Consider the following 27,237-nt stretch of genomic DNA (forward strand, 5'->3'; position numbering starts at 1 on the left):
TTTTATGCACTACAATTGTCAAGATTTTAATTTCATCTGGAATTTTCTTTGTTTACATGAATGAGAAGTTAGATCTCTTAAAATATGACTGTTTATGTGCTGTTCACTTTTTAAATAAAAATTTGTTTTCATTTTTGGAGATGACAAGGTCAAGACAGAGCGAGAATTGCCTCCATTTATTTACGGAAGAGATTTTAAATGCCAGAATTTTCACTACAAAGAGAATCAGTATTTTCATGTTCATGGAGGAATTGAATTTGATATCAGCACCCCTTCAATTGAGAATGCCTTGGAAGATTTTCAGGTTTAAATGATCATTCCTTAGACAATTTATCATTTCACAACTCTTTTATCCTGTTCTCCAACCAAAAAGAGCCTCTGTTGGTACAGGCACTAGACAGCTCTCCAAATGATTATTCTCACAACTCAATAATTTTTTCATACATTATTTTAACATAAATGAATTAAGTGCAGATATATGTAAGGTACTGTGTTGGATATCTGAGATAAAATTATAAATAAGCTAGGTACAACTATCATCCTCACAGAATTTAAAGACTTCTAATGGACCATATTTGTCCTAGAATAGGTAACTAAAGAGTGCAGTAGAAATCTCTGGACACTCAGTACACATTCTAACATTTTCCTCAAAGAATCAGGATTAGAACAGAGATCCTTTAAAATTTTGGAACAGTAATTCTTCACCTGGAATTTAGTAGAAAAATTCTACATTTCAATTGTTACTGCTTTTCTACCTTCTGTATACTATATGTCTTTCCTTTTGTATTTTTTCCTCATTCTCAAAGTAAGGATTAGATATATGCAGCTGCTATCCGGGTCTTCTGGAATAGTAAATTTAAAATTTGTCATTTACATGTATACTCTTTCATACAAAGAATTCTTATAATTGTTTAGATGTGTCTAAGGATATGTCTTTAGTAACATAACTCATATTTTAGAAAAATTTAGAAAAAATACGAGATTGTGCTGCTAATACATTTATAGAAGATTCAGGATATAAAGAATATTACTCAATACCAGTCATGGAATTTCATGGAAAAAGGTAAGGAGCTTTCACTAATTATTGACATTAGCTACAATTTGTTGCAAGTTAGTAGAGAACAAAGAAAATGACAAAATGCAAAGGTTAATTTAAACCTTTACAATGGCGATTCCAGAATAATAACCACCATGAATGACTTATGGACTCAACAAAATATTAAATGTTATAGTTATTACTTCATGTATTTGATATAGTCTCTGTAACAATCCTTAGAGCTTGTAATTAGTTCTTATAATTAACAGAGTGGTTAAATAGGGGTAGAGATGGGGATCAAATCCCAGCCTATTTGTCTTTTATGTGTTGTGGTTCTTGGATTTTTAAATATTGGACACTGAAATTTGGAAATATGGGAAGTAGAGCTCAGAGGAAACATTTTAATTAGAGTCAAAGATTTAAAAACAAATAAGGAAGTTTTGCTTGTTGGTTCGTTTGTTTGCTTTTAAGGCATGCAAGCAGTTGGGAGGATAGGACCAAGTCTGGAACTTTGGAGAATAGTAACTGAGGTGGGAAGATCGCTTGAGCCTAGGAGTTCAAGACCAGACTGGGCACCATAGTAATACCCTATCTTTGTTTTTGTTTGTTTGTTTGTTTTTGAGACAGAGTCTTGCTCTGTCACCCAGGCTGGAGTGCAGTGGTGTAATCTTGGCTCACTGCAACCTACACCTCCTAGGTTCAAGTGATTCCCCTGCCTCAGCCTCCTGAGTAGCTAGGATTACAGGCATGTGCCACCATGCCCGGCTAATTTGTGTATTTTTAGTAGAGAAGAGGTTTTGCCATGTTGGTCAGGCTGGTCTCAAACTCCTGACCTCAAGTGATCTGCCCACGTGAGCCTCCCAAAGTGCTGGGATTACAGGCATGAGCCACCATGCCTGTCCATAAGACCCTATCTCTACAAAAAATTTAAAAGCTAGCCAGGCTAGGTGGCACATGCCTGTAGTCACACCTACCCAGGAGGGTGAGGTGGTAGGATCACTTGAGCCTGAGAGGTCGAGGCTGAAGTGAACCGTGATTGCGCCACTGCACTCCAGCCTTGGCAACAGAGTAAGACCTTGTCTCAAGAAAAAAGAATACTGTATTTACAGCAATAAATAGTTGCATTTGGAGGAGAAACCCAGGTAATATTAAGAGGCTTCCCACTGACAGAGGTAGGTTAGCAGCTGAAGTATTCACCGCTGAAATCCAGGCATGGGAAGGGTACCTCATGGGGGGAAGGGGAGGAAGGTTGCTGTTTTCCCTCACCTGTGATGATAAGCAAACCCGGGGAACAGAGTAACTCAAGATTTTATCAATTTTCCACTCCAGAGTGATAGGGATCAGGGCTGTTTCAAGCCCCACCTATGTTCCAGGGACATGGTAGGAGGGGGGTTTCTCTAGTCTACTGCTGCAGTGAGTAAAAGCCAAGGAGCCATTACCCAAAGCATCATTCCATATTACATTCAAGGTAAACTCTTGAGGAGCCAAATATAGACATAATTAGCTTAAAAGAATAAGAGGTAGGTAAGCAGACAGTTAGATGACCTAGAACTTCAGCCAGAGTTAGGCCTTCCAGGAGCTTTTAGACATTGCCCCAGATCACTGACATGGAAAAGACAGAGTCAATACAATATGAAGAAGGTATTTTTATATAAAGACTTGATTAATAACAGTTGATAACTATGTTATTAATATACTTACAGTTGACTACAATTTAAACTACCATTTTGTATTTAATTGTTACAGAAAAATAAAAGTTTTGCCAGCATAGAAAGAGAAGTAGCAAATCACTTCAAAGTTAGAGAAACATCTTTTTTCTTTATTTTTTATAGCTACTATGTGATCTATTTTGAACTAGAAACTTTCTATCAGCAACTATATAAGACACAGTGGTGGGGAGCCATAAATGAAATAGTGAACAATCTGAGACTGAAAAGACTTCCACTGACAGATGCTCAATTACATGAACAATTTAAGAAAAAATTTGGTTTCAAAAGAGCTATGAAATGCAAGGTATTTCAGTGACTACCACATAATTTAGTATATGAAGTTATGTATTATTGATAAGTATGTGTCTCAAACAGATGTTTATCCTAGGGATAATAATAGGCTAAAGTCTTCAATATGAAATAAAATGCCACATTTTAGTAGCTGAAAGGCTATACAATTCTGGATTATAAATTTCTGGCAGAGTACCTGTTAATGCACTGGATTGTGATTAATCTCAATAATGGCTCGTACTTATTGATTGCTTATTTTGTATGTTAGGCAATATTATAAATCAACGAACTCTTTTAAGGTATGACTAGTTCTATTATTATCATTCCTGTTATACAAATGAGAAATTTGAGGTGTAGAGAGGGATCTTTCACAAATCATGTAGTAAATGGCAGAGCCAGGCTTCAATCCTGGGAACTAAAACCTAAAGAGCAGACCTAGCATCATCAAATCTCCGCATCTGTTTCAACAAGCCTTGAAGTACAGCTTCTGGAACTGAGCAATGAAGCTCACCAGCTTCAGAGCTTAGACTGGTATTTACTTTCCATTTATTTGTTTTCACGTCCACAAATTAAAACCTCAAAAATTTGTTAGTTGAATTTTTAAATATCAGTCAGAATGTCTAAAGAGGGTGACATTTTTACCTTTTGATGACAAATTGTATTTCTATAGCTATATATTTCAAATTTCTAGACTTCTAAATTAGGTTTTTCTTAAATCAGAGAAGGAACCCAATAATCTCCATTTGCTTTTAAAATATTTTAGAAAAAAATTAAAATAATAATAAAGATTTCCCAAAATATTTTTTAAATTCTTAATATTTGCTTATAGCTCTAACAACTTTAATTATTATCCAGTAAGAAACTTTCCATGCATGGATCTTGTGAAAATTCTACTTAATTTTAACAGCATTCATGTGATTCTGTTAATATATTTCATGTATTTTTTTCCTTAAACCAAACTTTAGATGCATTTTGATAAACTGATTCTGGCCTTCTTAATTTTAGAGTATTCCATTTGGTATGAAGTCTGCTGTTGAAAGAGGGTTGTCTGCAGTTTTCCATACATTTAGCCATACAACCTCAAGCTCAACAATCAATGTTTCAGATGAAGCAGGTTATACTATTTTTCATCATGCTGCCCTGCACAACAGAGTTTCTATCATATGTCAACTGTGCAGTGCTAACTTTGAGGTCAACCAGAGGCGCTTTGTTACGTTCAGTCAAGGTACCATAAAGTTTTTTAACCTAAAATGTTGTTATTTTATTTACCCTTACTCAGCATTAGGAATGCATGTTGATTTTAGAGCAGATTAAAATTTGGTATTAACTAGAGCAAAATTGAGGTTTTTGTTTCATTTATCTAAGAACGGCTTCTTTTAGTTTTCTAAGTATCACTTATAGCTAGCTTATATAGTTTTATATTTGCTCGTTGCGTCTCCTTCATTTGAGTATAAGCTCTATAAGAGGGCAAAGATTTAGCCTACTTTATTTGCCGTGGTATCCTAATGTCCAGATGAAAGCGTGGCTTAATGGTTGCTCAGAAAATATTTGTTAAGTTAATGCATGGATGGGTGAAGGCAGGATATCATTTGATAAGCACTGGCAAAATTAATATATACTGATATACTATAGAAATTCAGAGAACAGCAATAGATATGACTGTCAGGTCCCAGTAGAACAATCATTCTTTATTCCAGGGTCCTTAAACAGGGAATAGTTTCTTTATATGACATATATTTAAATTACATTTAATAACAAAAAATTTCTTTATAATAATAATGTTTAGCATTAATAGCCATAACGAGACCCCCCGCCCATAAAATTAAAAAAAAAAAAACTTAGCCAGGCTTGGTGGTACACGCCTGTAGCCTTAGCTACTCTGAGAGGCTGAAGCAGGAAGATTGCTTGAGCCCAGGAGTTTGAGGTTACACATATATATGTACATATATATGTAAATTGTCAGGAATGGCCAGTGCAACAATATTGGCAATAAGAAGTGGTGATTTTATATTTAATGAAGTCAGCTATCTTAATAAGCTATGTTAAATTTTTACAGACACCAAAACAAAATGTTGTGCTTTAACCATATTGAATATCCATAAATTTTGTACTGTCAGTATGATTAAAATGTTTTGATATTCAGATTCTTTTGTTACTGAAAATATTCAGTACATAGTACATAATGAACCTAGTTAAAATAAGACACAATTCAATCACATTTAAATGCAATAGGTAACACTATTTAAAGATGTATTACTTTAAGCTTTTTTTAGTGTGGAAAAAGTCTTTGGTAAATTAAAAGTTTCTCATGCGCCCTCTGGCTGCTTGAGTTTCCATTTGCTGAGAACTGGGTAGATTTTGAAGTATGGAAAACATAATATTCTACTTCCAATATTATTGCTTAATCAACACAAAATTGTCCCACCTGTGAATTTTAAGCAGCCATTTGGGGGGCAGAGTTTCCGGGTCTACTTTTAATGTGTTGTCAGGTGCATATGACATGCCTGGATGACTTGACCAAAAGTTGTTCTCAACACTGTTCGATGTAATCTTGCCAGATACATCTACATAGTCATTTTGTTCTTATTCATATGAGTCTTCTTGAACAACTTAGGAAACCGCTGTATATTAATGATCATACTTCTATGTGCATTCCCTTTTAAAACAGAGTCATCCAAAGTAGAAGTAAAAAAGGAAAGAAATGGTAAGACATAAATAAAGTATTTGGTGCATTTAAAAACGCTATTGCTTATATTAGAACTTTTCTTATAGTATATAATCTCCAAAACACTGTTGCATCAGAATGTTGCATAATGATGTTTTGTATTCATTTTGAAGTATAAATTATTTTCTATTCATAGTTATTTATTGATAGTACCTTCAGTTTGGGGAGTTTTCTCTTTCTTTTCCTGTGGAATTTACTGTCACCTTTATTTTTTATAAATTCAGGCCCACAAGTGGTTTCTACAACTTAAAAAAAAAAAAAGTTATTATAACATAAATTAGATATGCTGCCATCTAGTGGCAGTAACAATCTATGAGGTCTGAGGAATGAGTCGTTTTTGACTGAGGTAGTAGACTTACCTAAATGTTGGATATGGAGAAAAACAAAATTTTAAGAGATTATACTTTCTTTGTCTATATTTAAGAGGCTATGCCTTCATACTCTGTATAAGAGAATTCAAAAAGGCTTTCGTTTTAAAGAAATTACGTACAATGACCTGAACTGTCAAGGGGGAGGGGATAGTTACTCAAACTGGCCATCTTCCGTTTGAGGAGGAGCACAGCAAACCTGAGGTGACCTCAGAGAGGGAGCTCGACCTCATTCTTCCTCCTCCAATCTCCTGTCAGGGCTACCCATTGGCAGATACTTACAAGGAGCCAGAGGACAGAGGTTGCTTTTTCTGCAGGTGCAGGAGAGCCAGGGTGGTAAAGGAGGTGAGTGGACCTGGAGCGGGAAAAAAGGAAGCTTACCTGTCCCATCTGCCCTGTAGAAATTTCCAGTTGAGTAACAATAGTGTGCCTCCTACATTATTGCTCTTTTTCTTTTCTAAGTATCACTTATGGTTACCTTATATAAATTTATTTATTTAGTTAGTCTCCCTCACTTGAATATAACGCTCCATAAAGGACAAGGATTTGGTCTGTTTTGTTAGCCACAGTTTCCTAACACCCAGAAAAACGCTTGGCCTTCATAGGTGCTCGGGAAATTTTTCTTGAGGGGTGTACATTTTATTGGAAACCTTAAATACTCTTCAAACAGAACATGTCTTCAATTAAGGCTCTAAGGTAGTCTACACAGAAAACCAAAGTTTTTCAGATTAGGGGCAAGGAGAGGGACAATATAGAGGACAAGTGCTTAGTTTGCCACAAGGACCCCTCATGATTAATGCTCCTCAGCCAGCTTATCAGCTTCCTTCTCCTTTTTAGGGTTTTTTCTCCTATCTTAGCGTATTCATTATATTTCTTTTTACATTTTTGTTAGTGATTGCCCTAGAGTTTACAACATTCATTTACAATTATTCCAAGTCTACTTTCAGATAACACTAAGCCACTTCACATGTAGTGTAAGTACCTTATAATAACAAAATATTCCTAAGTCTTCCCACCTATCATTCATTTACTCATTTCACTTGTGCATAAGCGTATATATGTCATTCATTTCATAAATGTCATTCATTTCACTTATGCATAAGCACATATAAGTATCTATATCTATATTCAAACCCTTTGTTGATAATGTTATTATTTATTTACTTATTTTGAGATGGAATCTTGCTCTGCTGCCCAGGCTGGAGTGCAGTGGTGCGATTTTGGCTCACTGCAACTTCCGCCTCCCGGCCCCTGGGTTCTCCCACCTCAGCCTCCCATATAGCTGGGACTACAGATGTGCACCACTACACCCTATATGTTTTGTATTTTTAGTAGAGACAGGGTTTCACCATGTTGGCCAGGCTGGTCTCGAACTCCTGACCTCAAGTGATCCACCCACCTTGGCCTCCCAAAGTGCTGAGATTACAGGCGTGAGCCACTGCACCGGGCCTGATAATGTTATTTTGAACAAACTGTTCTCTGTTAGCTCAATTAAGACAAAGAAACATTTTACTTGACCTTCATTTTTTTTTATTCTCTGATGCTCTTCCTTCCTTTATGTATATGTAAGTTTCTGACCTATATCATTTTTCTTCTCTTTGGACAACTTCTTTTAACATGTCTTGCAAGGCAGGTCTACTGGTGGCAAACTCCCTCAATTTTTGTTTGAGGAAGTCTTTATTCCTCATTCATTTTTGAAGGATAATCTTACAGGTTACAGAATTCTAGATTAGTGGTTCCATTATCTCAACACTTTATTTTCCTCCGCTCACTTCCTGCTTGCATAGCTTCTGAGGAGAACTTGGGTATAATTCTTATTTTTGCTTCTCTATTAGTAATGTATTTTCCTCTGGCTTCTTTTAGGATTGTTTTCTTTTTAAAATAATTTTTAATTTCTGTGTGTACATAGTAGGCATATATACTTGGAGTACATGAGATTTTTTGATACAGGCATGCAATGCATAATAATCACATCAGAGTAGAGTATCCATCACCTCAAGCATTTATCCTTTATTTGTGTTACATATAATCCAATTATACTCTTTTAGTTATGTTAAAATATACAATTAATTTTTTTTTACTATAGTCACCCTGTTGTGCTAGCAAATACTAGGTCTTACGTATTCTTTCTATTTTGTACCCATTAACTATCCCCACTTCCCCCCAGCCTCTGGTAACCATCATTCTACTCTGTATCTCCATGAGTTCAATTGTTTTAATTTTTAGCTCCCACAAATAAGTAAGAACAGGCAAAGTTTGTCTTTCTGTGCCTGACTTATTTCATTTAACACAATGACCTCCAATTCCATCCATGTTGTTGCAAATGATAGGATCTCATTCTTTTTCATGGCTGAATACTACTCCATTATGTATCCATCTGAATGGATAAATTTTCTCTATCCACTCATCTGTTGATGGACACTTAGGTTGCTTCCAAATCTTGGCTATTGTGAATAGTGCTGCAGTAAATAGGATTATTTTCTTTATCTTTGTTTTTCTGTAATTTAAAAATGATATGCCTCGGTGTAGTTTTTTGTTTGCTTTGACATTCATTTGGCTTGGTGTTCTCTGAGCTTACTGAATCTTTGGTTTGATATGTCACATTAATATGGAAAAATTCTCAATCATTATTGTTTTAAATATTTCTTCTTTTCCTTTCTCTCTTTCTTCTCTTTCTGGTCTTTTTTTCCCCCTAGACTTTTTAATTTATTTTTATTTTTATTTTTGAGACAGGGTATTTATTGCCCAGGCTGGAGTGCAGTGGCATGATCTTAGCTTACTCCAGCCTCTACCTCCTGTGCTCAAGTAACCCTCTCACCTCAGCCTCCCAAGTAGCTGGGACTACAGACCCATGTCACCATGCCTGGCTAATTTTGTTTATTTTTTTGTAGAGATGAGGTCTCACTATGTTGCCCAGGCTGGTTTCAGACTCTTGGGCTCAAGCAATCCTCCTGCCTTGGCTTCCCAAAGTGCTGGGATTACAGGAGTGAGCCACTGTGCCTTGGCCTGGAGGTTTCTACTGATATATCTTCAGGATTAGAGATTTCTTCCTCTGCTGTGCCTAATCTCTTTATAAGCTCATTAATAGCATTCTTCATTTCTTTTACAGTGTTTTTTATCTGTAGCGTGTCATTTTGGTTCTTTCTTAGGATTTCCATCTCTCTGTTTACATTGCCCATCTGTTCTTGCAGGCTACTTTATCCATTAGAACCCTTAGCATATTAATCATAGTTTTAAATTCCCTGTCTGATCATTCCAACATCCCTGCCATGTCTGGTTCCGATGCTTGCTCTGTCTCTTTAAACTGTGTTTTTTGCTTTTTAAATATGCCTTCTAAATTTTTCTCGATAGCTGAACTTGATGTACTGGGTAAAATTTTTGTTTTCTGTTTCTAAGTATGGATTTTTAGTGGTCGGGATTTTTAATCCTGAGTTAAATAAAGGAATATAGGGTTGTCTAAATGTTTTTTTTAATGCTTACTTTGGAGATTTTATATCATACAATACTAAGCTCTGTGGTTGGATATCAATAAGGCATTTAGGTTTTTTTTAGGAATGTTAGTGCTGTGATCACTGAAGTAATTGTCCATCCATTCTAGGTCTAACACCTCTACACCTTGCTGCACAGGCTTGCTCATTAGAAACAACAGTTTGTCTACTGTGTTCCAAAGCTGATTACACGCTTTCTGAAAAAAGAGGCTGGATGCCGATTCACTTTGCCGCTTTCTATGACAACATTTGCATCATTATTGCTCTCTGTAGGAAGGATCCTAGTTTGCTAGAAGCTGAGGCAACAGCTGAGTAAGTCATTAAGCATTTATTATCAGGTTGAAGTTGATGTCTAGGCAATAATAAAAAAAAAAAAGAAGAAAGAAAATTAAATAGAATATAAATTTCTGCTTTTCATGGCTTGCCACACACACTGCCACTAAAAGGCGATAGGTGTGGGTGATCTGAAAGGTATGTAAGGCTTACTCCGCTATCCTTTGTACTCACTGTCTCCTCCTAACCACTTATCATTAGAATTCATAAAGACGAGAGCTTCTATTAACCTATGCATGTTTTCTGGAAGAATAAGGACTAATCCCTAGGGAGTTTTTCCTAACCTTGTTCCAGTAGTATGGTTCTGCAGATTAACTTTTCATGTTAAATGCTTTGCTTAGTGCCCTGGAAGAAGCCTGAGACTAGGGAGGAGAGAGTTGCTCCAAACTGGATCCTACACAACCAGGAGGCAGCCCTAGGACTTCAGATCAAAGGGGATAGACTTTGGATTACAGGAGAAATATTTAGTGGTATCTGGAAAAGAAATACATTAAAAAGAATAAAATAACTTTGAAATTAAAAAATCCCAACAATCTTTTGTTTCACATTTTAGCTGCAAATCAGCATTTAGGGTAAAGGTGTAACTTCTCCTGAAGGTACATTCTTGGCTAGAAATCTAAAGGCCAGGTCATTACTTTGGATCTCTGAGCCCGATTTAGGCATAGTTTCATTCAAGTTTTTCTAAGTCTTTGAGTAACCTTTCCACTATTATTCAGTGGTCTAGGGCTAGTATAATGGCTTGACAGTATGAGGGACACCAGCTTCCTCTTGTTGCTCTTAACATGTGGAAGCCACCAGAGGAAGCTGGTGTCCCTCAGATGGCAACTCCTGCTTTCACCATCATGTCTAGCCATGAGAAGAAAGAAGAGGCCAGGTGCAGTGGCTCACGCCTGTAATTCCAGCACTTTGGGAGGCCAAGGCAGGCAGATCACTTGAGGTCAGGAGTTCGAGACTAGCCTGGGCAAAACCCCGTCTCTACTAAAAATACAAAAATTAACCGGATATGGTGGTCCATGCCTGTAATCCTAGCTACTCGAGAGGCTGAGGCACGAGAATCACTTGAACCAGAGAGGCAGAGGCTGCAATGAGCTGACGTCACACCACTGCACTACAGCCTGGGCGACAGAGTGAGACTCCATCTCAACAACAACAAAAAAAAAAAAAAAAAAAAAAAAGAAGAAGCTGGGAAATGTAATATTGCACTGGATAGCCAAACAAAATATCTTTACTATCTAAAATTCAGATAATGGGTTTTCGAGCAAAACGGTTAGTTTCTGTTACAATGAGGAAGCTGGGATTTGAAAACTGGACATGAAGTAATGGGTGTAATTAATTCCTGAGCCTCAGTTACATCATTTGTAAAATGGGCTGATGATATTTGCCTTGCTTTTTCCTTCACTTGCGGAGTAGTTGTAAGGCTTAGATAGGATAGTGTATTGTAAGAACTTTGTGCATTATCATCCTCCAAACAAATTATAAGGCACGATAATTAAGTTGGGGAGGTGGGTAGGGACCCATAGTAAGGATGGCACGGCAAAGGAGGCAAATCCATTTACATGTAGAATACAGAAGATGAGAATTCCTAAGAATAGAAGGTGGTGGTGTAAGTCAGACTTCCTCCAATTGCAGCTTGAATAGTTTTACAAAAAGTAAATTTGACACTCTATGCGTGTTTAATTATTATATTATGTTTCTTAACTTTTAGGAATCAGTGCACCCCACTGTTACTTGCTGCCACTTCAGGAGCACTGGACACTATTCAGTACCTGTTTTCTATCGGTGCTAACTGGAGAAAAACAGATATTAAAGGAAATAATATAATCCATTTATCAGTGTTAACCTTTCATACAGAGGTTCTCAAATATATAATAAAATTAAATATTCCTGAACTCCCAGTGTGGAAAACTTTGGTAGGTGAGTATAATCTCTTTATAAATGTTCTGATTATTATTCAGTTTAATTATTGATACTCTGAAAGGGAGAAAATAAAATAATACATGCATTATATTTTAAATATTTAAAAATCATGAAATAAACATTTTATTAAGACCAGAAATAAAATACGAATAATGAAGAGCTGAATTTTTGTGTGTGCAAACGTAGTTTTATTTCCAAGTTAAAATCAAAGATCTGTGACCCAAACAGACTATATTTTACACAATTATATTTATTTTTATTTTCCAACTTTCTCCAGAAGTTCAAACATCCTCTCCTTCATCAAAAAAAAAAAAAGGAAAGAGGAAATTTTAAGTGAAAAATATTCCCTCCAACTTATTCCTTGCCTCCTAATTTTAGAGACAAATTTAGCAAAATCTTTTGTTATATTTTGATGAATGTTTTGTGAAGAATTCTGCTGGAGATTTTATTTTCGTTTTTTTTTTTTTTCAAATTTGCATTCAATCTAGCCAAAATAAGGGTAAGGGTCACTAGGCCAATTATATGGATGTATCTAATTTTACTCCCTTTCAAGACCCCCGCTAAAATTACATGGAGATTAAACAATAATAGTACCACCAGCAGAAGACAGGCATTCAAGGGAAAACAAGAAAGGATACAACAGCAATAAAATAGTGGAAGATGGAAACAGATAGGCAAGACTTAGGACTTAGCCAGCCAGAGAAAATCATTCCAAGCCAACAGTGGGAAAGCTGAGAACCCCTTGGACTCACACCATAAATCCTCAAAAGGCTTGAGAACTGACAGTGCCTGTTAGGAGTGCTCTCCTCAGAGCCTAACTAGGAAAGACCTAAAGATGCCAAGGCTAGAATTCTCCTTAAGAAATAGAAAGGAGAGGGACCCGGGAAACTGGAGCCTTACCCAAGCATAAAGCATAGGGAATTTCAAGGAAGACAGCAAGGGGAAGTTTCAGAATGGAACTGTGCATCCAGTCTAGAGGAAAAAAATGGGAGGAATTATCAGTAGGTACAAGGAAAACTAAGCAGATGAAATACAGCAGCCTCCCCTTCTCAGCAGTTTATCTTTGTGTGGTTTCGGTTACCTGCAGTACAGTACAAAAAGATATTTTGAGAGAGAGGCATAGAGCACATTCACATAACTTCTATTATTATATATTGTTGTAATCTATTATTAGTTATTGTTAAGCTATTACTATGCCTACAGACTTTATTATAGATATGTATGTTCAGACAGTCTGGTTTGATTTCAGGTTTTTGATTTTACAATTGTGCAAAAGTGATACACATTCAGAAGCAACTGTACTTCCAGTCCTCATACAACCATTTCTGTTTTTCACTTTTAGTACAGTATTCAATAAATCACATGAGTTTTTAAACACTGTATTATAAAATCGGCTTAGTGTTAGATCATTTTGCCAAGCTGTAGGCTAATGTAATTATTCCAAGCACATTTAAGTTAAGCTAGGCTAAGCTATGCTGTTTGGCAGATTAGGTTTACAAATGCATTTTCAATTTACAATATTTCAACTTACAATGGGTTTATCAGGACATAACCACATCATAAGTTGAGAAGCATCTGTCTAGGAAAAAAAATAGTATATACAGGGTTCAGTACTATCCTCAGTTTCAGGCATCCACTGGGGGTTTTGGAATGTATCCTCTGCAGATAAGGGGGGACTATTGTAAAATAAGGAAATTATTAGGCCAAGGCGGGCGGATCACGAGGTCAAGAGATAGAGACCATCCTGGCCAACATGGTGAAAACCTGTCTCTACTAAAAATACAAAAATTAGCTGGGCGTGGTGGCACGTGCCTGTAGTCCTAGCTCCTTGGGAGGCTGAGGCAGGAGAATCACTTGAACCTGGGAGGCAAAGGTTGCAGTGAACCGAGATCATGCCACTACAGTCCATCCTGGTGACAGAGCGAGACTTCGTCTCAAAATAAATAAATAAATAAATAAAATAAATAAGGAAAGTATTACCTGTTAAAAAAAAAAGAGACACAACTATAGTATGTTACAGTCTCAGCTGTGAATAATAATTGTATAGACATCATCATGTATTTAACTAAAAGCTATAAATATGGAGAAAGGGAAGTAAGAGGAAAGAGCAATGTTGAAAGAGTTAATTTCCCATTTTTCATAACATGAAGTCAATGAAGTCTAAATCAATGTAGCAAAACACAGCAGTGTATATAAATGTGTAGAAATAAGGAGATTTATAAATCATAGAAGGTTATAGGGAAGAGTCCAAACCGATTGTATATGGAGAGATGAACACAGAAAAGTGGGGAGGGTGGGGCCCAGGAACCACTAAATTTTGTTATAGGCCATTTGACAACATTTAACTCTGAATCATGCACATGCATTACTTTGATAAAAATAAAAACCTAAAGCCAAAAAAGAGAAATGAATTGGAGAATGAGAATGATTTTTTTCAACAACTCATTTTAGGATGGGATACAATATGTTTAAGATTTTCAACCCCATTCTACTGATTCAAGAAGTCTGGCTCAATACCTGACGTTGGAATTTACTAGGTACTGGGAATACATCCCAAATACTGGATATAAGCCCCAAGAGATATTGGAAAGTGTTTTCAGTGTTTATTTGCTTGCATTTGTATCATTTCGTTGTCTTGTTAGGAGGAAGTGAGAGGACCATCCTGTTACTTTTACTAAACTAAATCATTGTAAAAACCTACCTTAATAGTAGGAAGCTCTGCCCCCTAACAGGAATGGCCTAAAAGCACATAAAAATTCACCAGGGCTGCTGCTTCCTACAGCCATTGTGGGGGAAGTCCTGACAGTGACACAAACAGAACAAACAACAGTGAGCTTCTGGCCACTGCTGTTTTGCCTTGGGCCCTGCAATAACTCTCCCTCCTCACACTGCCCATTTCTTTTTTTTTTTTTCTTTTGAGACAGAGTCTCCCTGTCGCCCAGGCTGGAGTGCAGTGGCGTGATCTCGGCTCACTGCAGGCTCCGCCCCCCGGGGTTCATGCCATTCTCCTGCCTCAGCCTCCTGAGTAGCTGGGACTACAGGCGCCCGCCACCACGCCCGGCTAATTTTTTTTGTATTTTTAGTAGAGACGGGGTTTCACTGTGTTAGCCAGGATGGTCTCGGTCTCCTGACCTCGTGATCCGCCCGCCTCGGCCTCCCAAAGTGCTGGGATTACAGGCGTGAGCCACGGCGCCCAGCCACATTGCCCATTTCTACTATGCATAAAAGAAAAATCAGTTTATTAGAGGTCTCAGGATTAGTTTTTGGAGTAGAAGCTGAATTTTAAAAGAGGATGTCACGGAATGATATAGCCAAGCTAGATTCAGGACAGATTTGGTAATAGAGTGGCTGGCTAAAGAGATGAGGAAAAGATAGTCTGTGTGTTTTTTCCTAGCACAATAGACATGTATATTTGTAATATCCTCTGTCTGTAGTACAAGTTCATCCAAGATTTTATTTAAAGTATGTTTTTTATACTCGGGAAATGTATAAAGCCTCATACCTAATTTAATGGATATTAAATTTTTATTGACAATACTGTGGATTACTTTGCTATTCTTGAAAATCCACACTCAAATTTTATTTAACAATTAATTTTAGCCGAGAGAGATGTATTATTTTCCAAGGGAATTTGAAGTATGTGACCAGCCAATCTAAGTCATTCAGACCAAAGATTAAAAATTTCAGCCAGGCACGGTGGCTCATGCCTGTAATCCTAGCACTTTGGGAGGCCAAGGCAAGTGGATTGCTTGAACCCAAGAGTTTGACACCAGCCTGGGCCACATGGCAAAATGCTGTCTCTGCAAAAAAATACAAAAATTAGCTGGGTGTGGTGGTGCATACCTGTAGTCTCAGCTACTAGGGAGGCTGAGATGGTAGATTACCTGAGCCCAGGGAGGTCCAGGCTGCAGTGAGCTGTGATCATGCCATTGCACTCCAGGCTGGGCAACAGACTGAGACCCCATCTCAAAAAAAGAAATTTCAGGATTTTTTCACTAATTATATAGACTATAAACCTCAGAGATCACGGGCTGATGGAATTTGTCAGTACTTCACAGGGAGCTGTGCACAGAGGGGAATTTAATGCATGCAGTTGGTGGTAATAGCGGTGACCTCAACCCTTGGTTTTACTTAGCTGGTACAAAAAATAGAATCAAGCATTTCATTGCCTCTTGTGCAAATTACAGCTGTGTTTTTCTGTTGAACACTTAACAGAAATGTTACAGTGTGAAAGCTATAAACGAAGGATGATGGCTGTCATGTCCTTGGAAGTAATTTGCTTAGCAAATGATCAATACTGGAGATGTATTTTGGATGCAGGTGATGCAAACTCTATTAATATCTTTTTCTTATGTTATTTTATGTAGAGCTGTATTTTATTCATCAGTCATTTTTAAATATATTTTTAATTGTAAAGGAAAAATTTTAGTTGATTTTGTTTCTTTTGCTAAGATCACTTCATTTACCTGTCAACCATATATTTTATTTTCCACATGGAAGCTGCACAGGATCAAAAAACTATATCAATTCTATTTGTCTAAAAGCTCAAAAAATTAAAAAAATAATGTTAAGTATTAATTTAAATTTAAATTACTTTACCACACTACTTTTTTGTTTTTATTTTATTTTATTATTATTATACTTTAAGTTTTAGGGTACATGTGCACAATGTGCAGGTTTGTTACATATGTATCTATGTGCCATGTTGGTGTGCTGCACCCATTAACTCGTCATTTAGCATTAGGTATATCTCCTAATGCTATCCCTCCCCCTTCCCCCCACCCCACAACAGTCCCTGGAGTGTGATGTTTCCCTTCCTGAGTCCATGTGTTCTCATTGTTCAATTCCCACCTATGAGTGAGAACATGCAGTGTTTGGTTTTTTGTCCTTGCGATAGTTTACTGAGAATGATGATTTCCAGTTTCATCCATGTCCCTACAAAGGACATGAACTCATCATTTTTTATGGCTGCATAGTATTCCATGGTTTATATGTGCCACATTTTCTTAATCCAGTCTATTGTTGTTGGACATTTGGGTTGGTTCCAAGTCTTTACTATTGTGAATAGTGCCGCAATAAACATACGTGTGCATGTGTCTTTATAGCAGCATGATTTATAGTCCTTTGGGTATATACCCAGTAATGGGATGGCTGGGTCAAATGGTATTTCTAGTTCTAGATCCCTGAGGAATCGCCACACAGACTTCCACAATGGTTGAACTAGTTTACAGTCCCACCAACAGTGTAAAAGTGTTCCTATGTCTCCACATCCTCTCCAGCCCCTGTTGTTTCCTGACTTTTTAATGATGGCCATTCTAACTGGTGTGAGATGGTATCCCATTGTGGTTTTGATTTGCATTTCTCTGATGGCCAGTGATGATGAGCATTTTCTCATGTGTTTTTTGGCTGCATAAATGTCTTCTTTTGAGAAGTGTCTGTTCATGTCCTTCGCCCACTTTTTGATGGGGTTGTTTTTTTCTTGTAAATTTGTTTGAGTTCAGAAGCTACCACACTACTTTTATATTTACTTTCATTTAGAAATTATTCCTATTCTCTAATTTGCACAATTTACTTTTGAAATTAAAAATAGCAGATTTAGTGTCAGGTCTGGTTTGTAACTACCTCTGCATTTAGAACTTAAGAAAATTGCTTAACCTCTGTTAGTTTAGTTTACTCACTAATAAAATGGCTCTACTGGGGTCCGTTCCAAGATGGCCGAATAGGAACAGCTTGGGTCTGCAGCTCCCAGCATGATTGGCGCAGAAGACCGGTGATTTCTGCATTTCCAACTGAGGTACCTGGTTCATCTCCCTGGGACTGGTTGGACAGTGGGTACAGCCCATGGGCGAGCCAAAGCAGGGCAGGGCATTGCCTCACCTGGGAAGCACAAGGGGTTGGGAGATTTCCCTTTACTTGCCAAGGGAAGCTGTGACAGATTGTACCTGAAAAAATGGGGCACTTGCGCCCAAATACTGTGCTTTTCCAGTGATCTTAGCAAATGGCACACCAGGAGATTATATCCCGTGCCTGGCTTGGCAGGTCCCACGCTGATGCAGCCTTGCTCACTGCTAGCGCAGCAGTCTGAGATTGACCTGTGAGGCAGCAGCCTGGCAGGGGGAGGGGCATTCACCACTGCTGAGGCTTGAGTAGTTAAACAAAGCAGCTGGGAAGCTTGAACTGGGCAGAGCCCACTGCAGCTCACCAAGGCCTGCTGTCTCTGTAGACCCCACCTCTGGGGGCAGGGCATAGCTGAACAAAAGGCAGCAGAAACTTCTGCAGACTTAAATATCCCTGTCTGACATCTCTGAACAGAGCAGTGGTTCTCCCAGCATGGTGTTTGAGTTCTGAGAATGGACAAACTGCCTTCTCAAGTGGGTCCCTGACCCCTTTGTAGCCTAACTGGGAGACACCTCCCAGAAGGGGCCGACTGACACCTCATACAGGCGGGTGCCCCTCTGGGACGAAGCTTCCAAAGGAATGATCAGGCAGCAATATTTGCTGTTCTGCATTTTTTGCTGTTCTGCAGCCACTGCTGGTGATATCCAGGCAAACAGGGTCTGGAGTGGACCTCCAGCAAACTCCAACAGACCTGCAGCTGAGGGACCTGACTGTTAGAAGGAAAACTAACAAACAGAAAGGAATAGCATCAACATCAACAAAAAGGACATCTACACCAAAACCCCATCTGTAGGTCACCAACATCAAAGACCAAAGGTAGATAAAACCACAAAGATGGGGAGAAACCAGAGCAGAAAAGCTGAAAATTCTAAAAACCAGAGAGCCTCTTCTCCTCCAAAGGATTACAGCTCCTTGCCAGCAACAGAACAAAGCTGGACAGAGAATGACTTCGATGAGTTGACAGAAGTAGGCTTCAGAAGATCGGTAATAACAAACTTCTCTGAGCTAATGGAGGATATTCGAACCCATCGCAAGGAAGCTAAAACCCTTGAAAAAAGATTAAACGAATGGCTAACTAGAATAAACAGTGTAGAGAAGACCTTAAATGACCAGACGGAGCTGAAAACCATGGCACGAGAACTACATGAGGCATGCAAAAGCTTCAATAGCCAATTCGATCAAGTGGAAGAAAGGGTATCAGTGATTGATGTTCAAATTAATGAAATAAAGCCAGAAGAGAAGTTTAGAGAAAAAAGAGTAAGAAGAAATGAACAAAGCCTCCAAGAAATATGGGACTATGTGAAAAGACCAAATCTACGTCTGATTAGTGTACCTGAAAGTGAAGGAGAAATTGGAACCAAGTTGGAAAACATTCTTCAGGATATTATCCAGGAGAACTTCCCCAATCTAGCAAGGAAGGCCAACATTCAATTCAGGAAATACAGAGAACACCACAAAGATACTCCTTGAGAGGAGTAATCCCAAGACACATAATTGTCAGATTCACCAAAGTTGAAATGAAGGAAAAAATGTTAAGGGCATCCAGAGAGAAAGGTCAGGTTACCCACAAAGGGAAGCTTATCAGACTAACAGCAGATCTCTCGGTAGAAAATCTACAAGCCAGAAGAGAGTGGGGGCCAATATTCAGCATTCTTAAGGAAAAGAATTTTCAACCCAGAATTTCATATCCAGCCCAACTAAGCTTCATAAGTGAAGGAGAAATAAAATCCTTTACAGACAAGCAAATGCTGAGAGATTTTGTCACCACCAGGCCTGGCCTACAAGAGCTCCTGAAGAAAGCACTAAACATGGAAAGGAACAACCAGTACCAGCCACTGCAAAAACATGCTGAATTGTAAAGACCATCGATGCTAGGAAGAAACTGCATCAACTGGCAAAATAACCAGCTAACATCATAATGACAGGATCAAATTCACACATAACAATATTAACTTTAAGTGTAAATGGGCTAAATGCCCCAATTAAAAGACGCAGACTGGCAAATTGGATAAAGAGTCAAGACCCATCAGTGTGCCATATTCAGGAGACACATCTCACATGCAGAGACACACATAGGCTCAAAATAAAGGGATGGAGGAAGATCTACCAAGCAAATAGAAAGCAAAAAAATACCAGGGGTTGCCATCCTAGTCTCTGATAAAACAGACTTTCAACTAACAAATATTAAAAAGGAGACAAAAAAGGGCATTATATAATGGTAAAGGGATCAATGCAACAAGAAGAACTAACTATCCTAAATATATATGCACCCAATACAGGAGCACCCAGATATATAAAGCAAGTTCTTAGAGACTTACAAAGAGACTTAGACTCCCACACAATAATAGTGGGAGACTTTGACACCCCACTGTCAATATTGGATAGATCAACAAGACAGAAAATTAACAAGGATATTCAGGACTTGAACTCAGCTCTGGACCAAACAGACCTAATAGACATCCACAGAACTCTCCACCCAAATCAACAGAATATACATTCTTCTCAGCACCACATCACACTTACTCCGAAATTAACCACATAGTTGGAAGTAAAGCACTCCTCAGCAATTGTAAAAGAACAGAAATCACAACAAACTGTCTCTCAGACCACAGTGCAATCAAACTAGAACTCAGGATTAAGAAACTCACTCAAAACCACACAACTACATGGAAACTGAACAACCTGCTCCTGAATGACTACTGGGTAAATAACGAAATGAAGGCAGAAATAAAGACGTTCTTTGAAACCAATGAGAACAAAGACACAATGTACCAGAATCTCTGGGACACATTTAAAGCAGTGTGTAGAGGGAAATTTATAGCAGTAAATGCCCACAAGACAAAGCAGGAATTGGCCAGGCGTGGTGGCTCATGCCTGTAATCCCAGCACTTTAGGAGGCTGAGGCAGGCAGATCGCGAGGTCAGGAGATGGAGACAATCCTGGCTAACACAGTGAAACCCCGTCTCTACTAAAAATACAAAAAATTAGCCAGGCATGGTGGTGGGCACCTGTAGTCCCAGCTACTAGGGAGGCTGAGACAGGACAATGGCGTGAACCCCGGAGGCGGAGCTGGCAGTGAGCCGAAATTGTGCCACTGCACTCCAGCCTGGGCGCCAGAGTGAGACTCCATCTGACAAAAAAAAAAAAAAAAAGAGAAAGCAGGAAAGATCTAAAATTGACACCCTAACATCTCAATTAAAAGAACTAGAGAAGCAAGAGCAAACACATTCAAAAGCTAACAGAAGGCAAGAAATAACTAAGATCAGAGCAGAACTGAAAGAGATAGAGACACAAAAAACTCTTCAAAAAATCAATGAATCCAGGAGCTGGTTTGTTGAAAAGATCAACAAAACTGATAGAACACTAGCAAGACTAATAAAGAAGAAAAGAGAAAAATCATATAGATGCAATAAAAAACGATAAAGGGGATATCACTACCAACCCCACAGAAATACAGACTACCATCAGAGAATACTATAAACACTCCTACACAAATAAACTAGAAAATCTAGAAGAAATGGATAAATTCCTGGACACACACACCCTCCCAAGACTAAACCAGGAAGAAATTGAATCTCTGAATAGACCAATAACAGGCTCCGAAATTGAGGCAATACTTAATAGCCTACCAACCAAAAGAAGTTCAGGACCAGACAGATTCACAGCCAAATTCTACCAGAGATACAAAGAGGAGCTGGTACCATTCCTTCTGAAACTATTCCAATCAATAGAAAAAGAGGGAATCCTCCCTAACTCATTTTATGAGGCCAGCATCATCCTGATACCAAAGCCTGGCAGAGACAAAACAAAAAAAGAGAATTTTAGACCAATATCCCTGATGAACATTGATGTAAAAATCCTCAGTAAAAAACTGGCAAACCGAATCCAGCAGCACATTAAAAATCTTATCCACCATGATCAAGTCGGCTTCATCCCTGGGATGCAAGCCTGGTTCAACATACACAAATCAATAAGTGTAACCCATTACATAAACAGAACCAAAGACAAAAACCACATGATTATCTCAATCGATGCAGAAAAGGCCTTTCACAAAATTCAACAGCCCTTCATTCTAAAAACTCTGAATAGACTATGTATTGATGGAATGTATCTCAAAATAATAAGGGCTATTTATGACAAACCCACAGCCAATATCATACTGAATGGGCAAAAACTGGAAGCATTCCCTTTGAAAACTGGCACAAGACAGGGATGCCCTCTCTCACCACTCCTATTCAACATAGTGTTGGAAGTTCTGGCCAGGGAAATCAGGCAAGAGAAAGAAATAAAGGGTATTCAGATAGGAAAAGAGGAAGTCAAATTGTCCCTGTTTGCAGATGACATGATTGTATATTTAGAAAACCCCACCATCTCAGCCCAAAATCTCCTTAAGCTGATAAGCAACTTCAGCAAACTCTCAGGATACAAAATCAATGTGCAAAAATCACAAGCATTCCTATACACCAATAACAGACAAACAGAGAGCCAAATCACGAGTGAACTCCCATTCACAATTGCTGCAAAGATAATAAAATACCTAGGAATCCAACTTACAAGGGATGTGAAGGACCTCTTCAAGGAGAACTACGAACCACTGCTCAATGAAATAAAAGAGGACACAAACAAATGGAAGAACATTCCATGCTCATGGATAGGAAGAATCAATATCATGAAAATGGCCATACTGCCCAAGGTAATTTATAGATTCATTACCATCCCCATCAAGCTACCAATGACTTTCTTCACAGAATTGGTAAAAACTACATTAAAGTTCATATGGAACCAAAAAAGAGCCTGCGTTGCCAAGACAATCCTAGGCAAAAAGAACAAAGCTGGAGCCATCATGCTACCTGACTTCAAACTATACTACAAAGCTACAGTAACCAAAACAACATGGTACTGGTACCAAAACAGAGATATAGACCAATGGAACAGAACAGAGCCCTCAGAAACAACACCACACATCTACAACCATCTGAAATTTGACAAACTAACAAAAACAAGAAACAGGGAAAGGATTCCCTATTTAATAAATGGTGCTGGGAAAACTGGCTAGCCATATGTAGAAAGCTGAAACTGGATCCCTTCCTTACACCTTATACAAAAATTAATTCAAGATGGATTAAAGACTTAAATGTTAGACCTAAAACCATAAAAACCCTAGAAGAAAACCTAGGCAATACCATTCAGGACATAGGCATGGGCAAGGACTTCATGACTAAAACACCAAAAGCAATGGCAACAAAAGCCAAAATAGACAAATGGGATCTAATTAAACTAAAGAGCTTCTGCACAGCAAAAGAAACTGCCATCATAGCGAACAGGCAACCTACAGAATGGGAGAAAATTTTTGCAATCTACCCATCTGACAAAGGGCTAATATTCCAGAATCTACAGAGAACTTAAACAAATTTGCAAGAAAAACACAATCCCATCAAAAAGTGGGAAAGGATATGAACAGACACTTCTCAAAAGAAGACATTTATGTAGCCAACAGACACATGAAAAAATGCTCATCATCACTGGCCATCAGAGAAATGCAAATCAAAACCACAATGAGATACCATCTCACACCAGTTAGAATGGAGATCATTAAAAGGTCAGGAAACAACAGATGCTGGAGAGGATGTGGAGAAATAGGAACGCTTTTACACTATTGGTGGGAGTGTAAACTAGTTCAACCATTGTGGAAGACAGTGTAGTGATTCCTCAAGGATCTAGAACTAGAAATACCATTTGACCCAGCAATCCCATTACTGGGTATATACCCAAAGCATTATAAATCATGCTGCTATAAAGACACATGCACACATAGGTTTACTGTGGCGCTATTCACAATAGCAAAAACTTGGAACCAACCCAAATGTCCATCAATGATAGACTAGATTAAGAAAATGTGGCACATATCAACCATGGAATACTATGCAGCCATAAAAAAAGATGAGTTCATGTCCTTTGCAGGGACATGGATGACGCTGGAAACCATCATTCTAAGCAAACTATCACAAGGACAGAAAACCAAACGCCGCATGTTCTCACTCATAGGTGGGAATTGAACAATGAGAACACTTGGACACAGGGTGGGAAACGTCACATACCAGGGCCTGTTGTGGGGTGGGAGGCAGGGGGAGGGACAGCATTAGGAGAAACACCTAGTGTACATGAAAAGTTAATGGGTGCATCAAACCAACATAGCACATGTATACCTACGTAACAAACCTGCACGTTGTGCACATGTACCCTAGAACTTAAAGTATAATAAAAAAATAAATAAAATGGCTCCACCCCATAGGATTGTTTTGAGAATATCACTGTCCAGAATAACTTTCTGAAATGATGAAAATGTTCAGCTGGGCATGGTGGCCCATGCCTGTAATCCCAGCACTTTGGGAGGCCAAGGCAGGAGGATAGCTTGAGCCCAGGAGTTTGAGACCAGTCTGGGCAACATAGTGAGACCCTGTCTTTGTCTTCATCTATATCTATCTATATCTATATCTATCTGTCTGTCTATCTATCTGTCTGTCTATCTATCTATCTATCTACCTATCTATCTACACACACACACACACACACACACAAAGAAAATGTTCTATTTGAAAATGTCCAATATGGTAGCCACTACCCTAATGTGGTTATTGAACGCACGTGAGATGCTCCAGAAATATTAAATGAATAAGTTAAAATTTGATTGATCATAGATAATCCCCTAATATGTTCCTTAAAACCTGTACAAAAAGCTCTATATCCAAAAGGTGAACTTAAAGAAGTCATGAGGGATGTTTCATTTCAGGTAGCTAAATAAATAAGGTCTTTATTATATCTATATTTTCTATTATTTTGTGTGTGTCCTATAAGGTGCTTTCTATTTATCATTGAATTGATGTAAGTATAACAGGCATCCAACTGAAGCCAGATTTTCTATTTTCACTATGCCTAATGATTTCTATCTTTGAGCCTATTGTAATTAATGAGACAAATGTTGCATTTTACTAGATTCAGCACTTTTTTTTTTCACATGCTGGTATAAAATAAGGATAAAATATAATAAAATGCTCAAATAATTGCATAAGCAGTGCCATAAAAAGTTGATGCAATAAGCAAAACTGACCTGTACCATGTGGTAGCACAAAGAATTCATTTATCAATAATCTTAAGCCAGAATTCAGTGTTTCAATGGTGGCTTAAGGTTACTAATATAAAATATATGATCATGCTCTGTGAAAATCAAATGTATGAACAATGAGAGCTGCCCATACCAAAGACAAGATGGAAGGTTTCTTCATGTAGTTTCAAATGATAATTTTATAAATATTTTATAGAATTATTTCATAATTATTTATATTGCAATGCCCATAAATATTATTTAAATATTGCCATGATAAATTGACTACAAATGGTTACCAATAATTCATGCTTTTTAATTTTTTTGCTTTTTTCATTACAGGCACTATTCCTGCCTTAATCAATCTATTAAAAAGTTCCAAAATAAAACTGCAGTGCAAAACTGTTGGGTTATTGAGTAATATCTCAACCCACAAAAGTGCAGTGCATGCTTTGGTAGAAGCGGGAGGCATTCCATCTCTAATCAACCTACTGGTTTGTGATGAGCCTGAAGTACACTCTCGCTGTGCTGTCATTCTATATGATATTGCTCAATGTGAAAACAAGGATGTTATTGCCAAATACGTAAGTTCTTTTCATATACAATTATTTTTGACTGACAATAACTCCCTCATATAGAAGTTACAAAAATAGAAACCCATGTTACTATTCAGTGACAAAACTCTCAGGGAAGAATACAGCAGGGAAAAGGGAGAGAGAGGGCGCCTGATGAAAACTCCACCGAAAAGTTGGCATTTGAGTACAGTCCAGAAGTAGATGAGGGAGGATTTTCATAAGTTAGTATATGTTGATTGCTTCTTGCTGTTTACCAATTACAGTGCAGTGTCTACAATGGCAAATATTTCCTAATGGGGCAATATATTCAATTAATCTTATTTGCTTCACTTAGATAGCTGTATTAACTGTCACATAATGTATCTTATCAGTAGACACATTTGTTTGTGGCATTCATTCTCTCCCAAATAGTTATTTACAGCAAGAAAGATTACAGACTTGTGTTTCTTTTTTTCTTTTTTTTTTGAAACACTCTTGCTCTGTCACCAGGCTGGGGTGCAATGGTGCGATCTTGGCTCACTGCAATCTCCGCCTCATGGATTCAAGTGATTCTCCTGCCTCAGCCTCCAGAGTAGCTGGAACTACAGGCACGCGCCACCATGCCCGGCTAATTTTTGTATTTTTAGTAGAGACGTGGTTTCACCATGTTGGCCAGGATAGTCTCGATCTCTTGACCTCGTGATCTGCCTGCCTCGGCCTCCCAAAGTGCTGGGATTACAGGCGTGAGCCACCACGCCCGGCCAACTTGTATTTCTAAATAAAGATTACATTTATCTTAAACAAATTCAAATGTAATTTTTTTTGTTTATTTTTAGAATGGAATCCCAAGTCTGATAAATCTATTGAACTTAAACATAGAAAATGTGCTAGTAAATGTAATGAACTGTATACGGGTATTATGTATAGGAAATGAAAACAATCAAAGAGCTGTGAGAGAACATAAAGGCCTCCCATATCTTATCAGATTTCTGAGTTCTGATTCAGGTGAGCTCTATCTCTGTATTATTTTATAATGACCAGATATATTAAATGAAGCAAACATGGGATTGGACTTGTCCTATATGAATAGATGTCCCGAATCTGTCTTTGAATAGATCTAAACATGTGTAATATAACCTTAATATCTAAAACACAAATTTATTTATTTTTCCTAACTGCTGAACTATGTAGATACAGTTAAATTTATTTATATTTTATTTTATTTTTCTCAAGACAGAGTCTCACTCTGTCGCCCAGGCTGGAATGCAGTGGTGTGATCTCAGCTCACTGCAAACTCCGCCTCCAGGGTTCAAGCAATTCTTCTGTCTTAGCCTCCTGAGTAGCTGGGATTACAGGCATGCACCACCACGTCTGGCTAATTTTTGTATTTTTAGTAGAGACAGGGTTTCACCATGTTGGCCAGGCTGGTCTCAAACTCCTGACCTTGTGATCTACTGACTTAGCCTCCCAAAGTGCTGGGATTACAGTTGTGAGCCACCATGCCCGGCAGATAATGGTTAAATTTAAACTGCTGGGCTTATAAAAATAATTGACTCTCAAAGGCATATTCTTTAAAAAAGTTTAATTAGACATGTTTATCAATGGAAATATTGGCATGGATGATTTAAAAAATACATATAATATGCCTAGGAGAGTATATGCTACCTTGGGTGAATAGTACATATTGATAGTAACATATTGATCATGGGTAGCTATTTTGCAAGTAACAACAAGGGCTTCAGATCTGTTAGATATTTGATGTCAAAATTCAAGGTTATCAGGAAGCATTAGGCCAATTATCAGTTCCTAAAGTGCA

At 37.9% G+C, this 27,237-nt stretch overlaps 1 protein-coding gene across 6 annotated transcripts in view; it reads left to right on the top strand.

The window, feature by feature from the left end:
* ANKAR (ankyrin and armadillo repeat containing) overlaps positions 1-27,237 on the top strand; it is a 75,276-nt gene that overhangs the window by 18,005 nt on the left and 30,034 nt on the right. For 4 of the 6 annotated variants that reach the window (XM_063645633.1, XM_063645634.1, XM_063645630.1 and 1 more), the window contains exons 4-13: positions 141-304; positions 960-1,063; positions 2,869-3,049; positions 4,042-4,261; positions 6,388-6,474; positions 9,728-9,929; positions 11,656-11,864; positions 16,083-16,187; positions 25,210-25,451; positions 26,258-26,426. In XM_063645633.1, the coding sequence (XP_063501703.1) occupies positions 141-304; positions 960-1,063; positions 2,869-3,049; positions 4,042-4,261; positions 6,388-6,474; positions 9,728-9,929; positions 11,656-11,864; positions 16,083-16,187; positions 25,210-25,451; positions 26,258-26,426 (1,683 nt within the window). The remainder of the gene's footprint in view (positions 1-140; positions 305-959; positions 1,064-2,868; positions 3,050-4,041; positions 4,262-6,387; positions 6,475-9,727; positions 9,930-11,655; positions 11,865-16,082; positions 16,188-25,209; positions 25,452-26,257; positions 26,427-27,237) is intronic. The other 2 variants (XM_063645632.1, XM_055289985.2) reach the window with 1 other exon arrangement.

Source organism: Symphalangus syndactylus, chromosome 8 (genome assembly GCF_028878055.3).
Source record: "Symphalangus syndactylus isolate Jambi chromosome 8, NHGRI_mSymSyn1-v2.1_pri, whole genome shotgun sequence".
Taxonomy (NCBI): Eukaryota; Metazoa; Chordata; class Mammalia; order Primates; family Hylobatidae; genus Symphalangus; species Symphalangus syndactylus.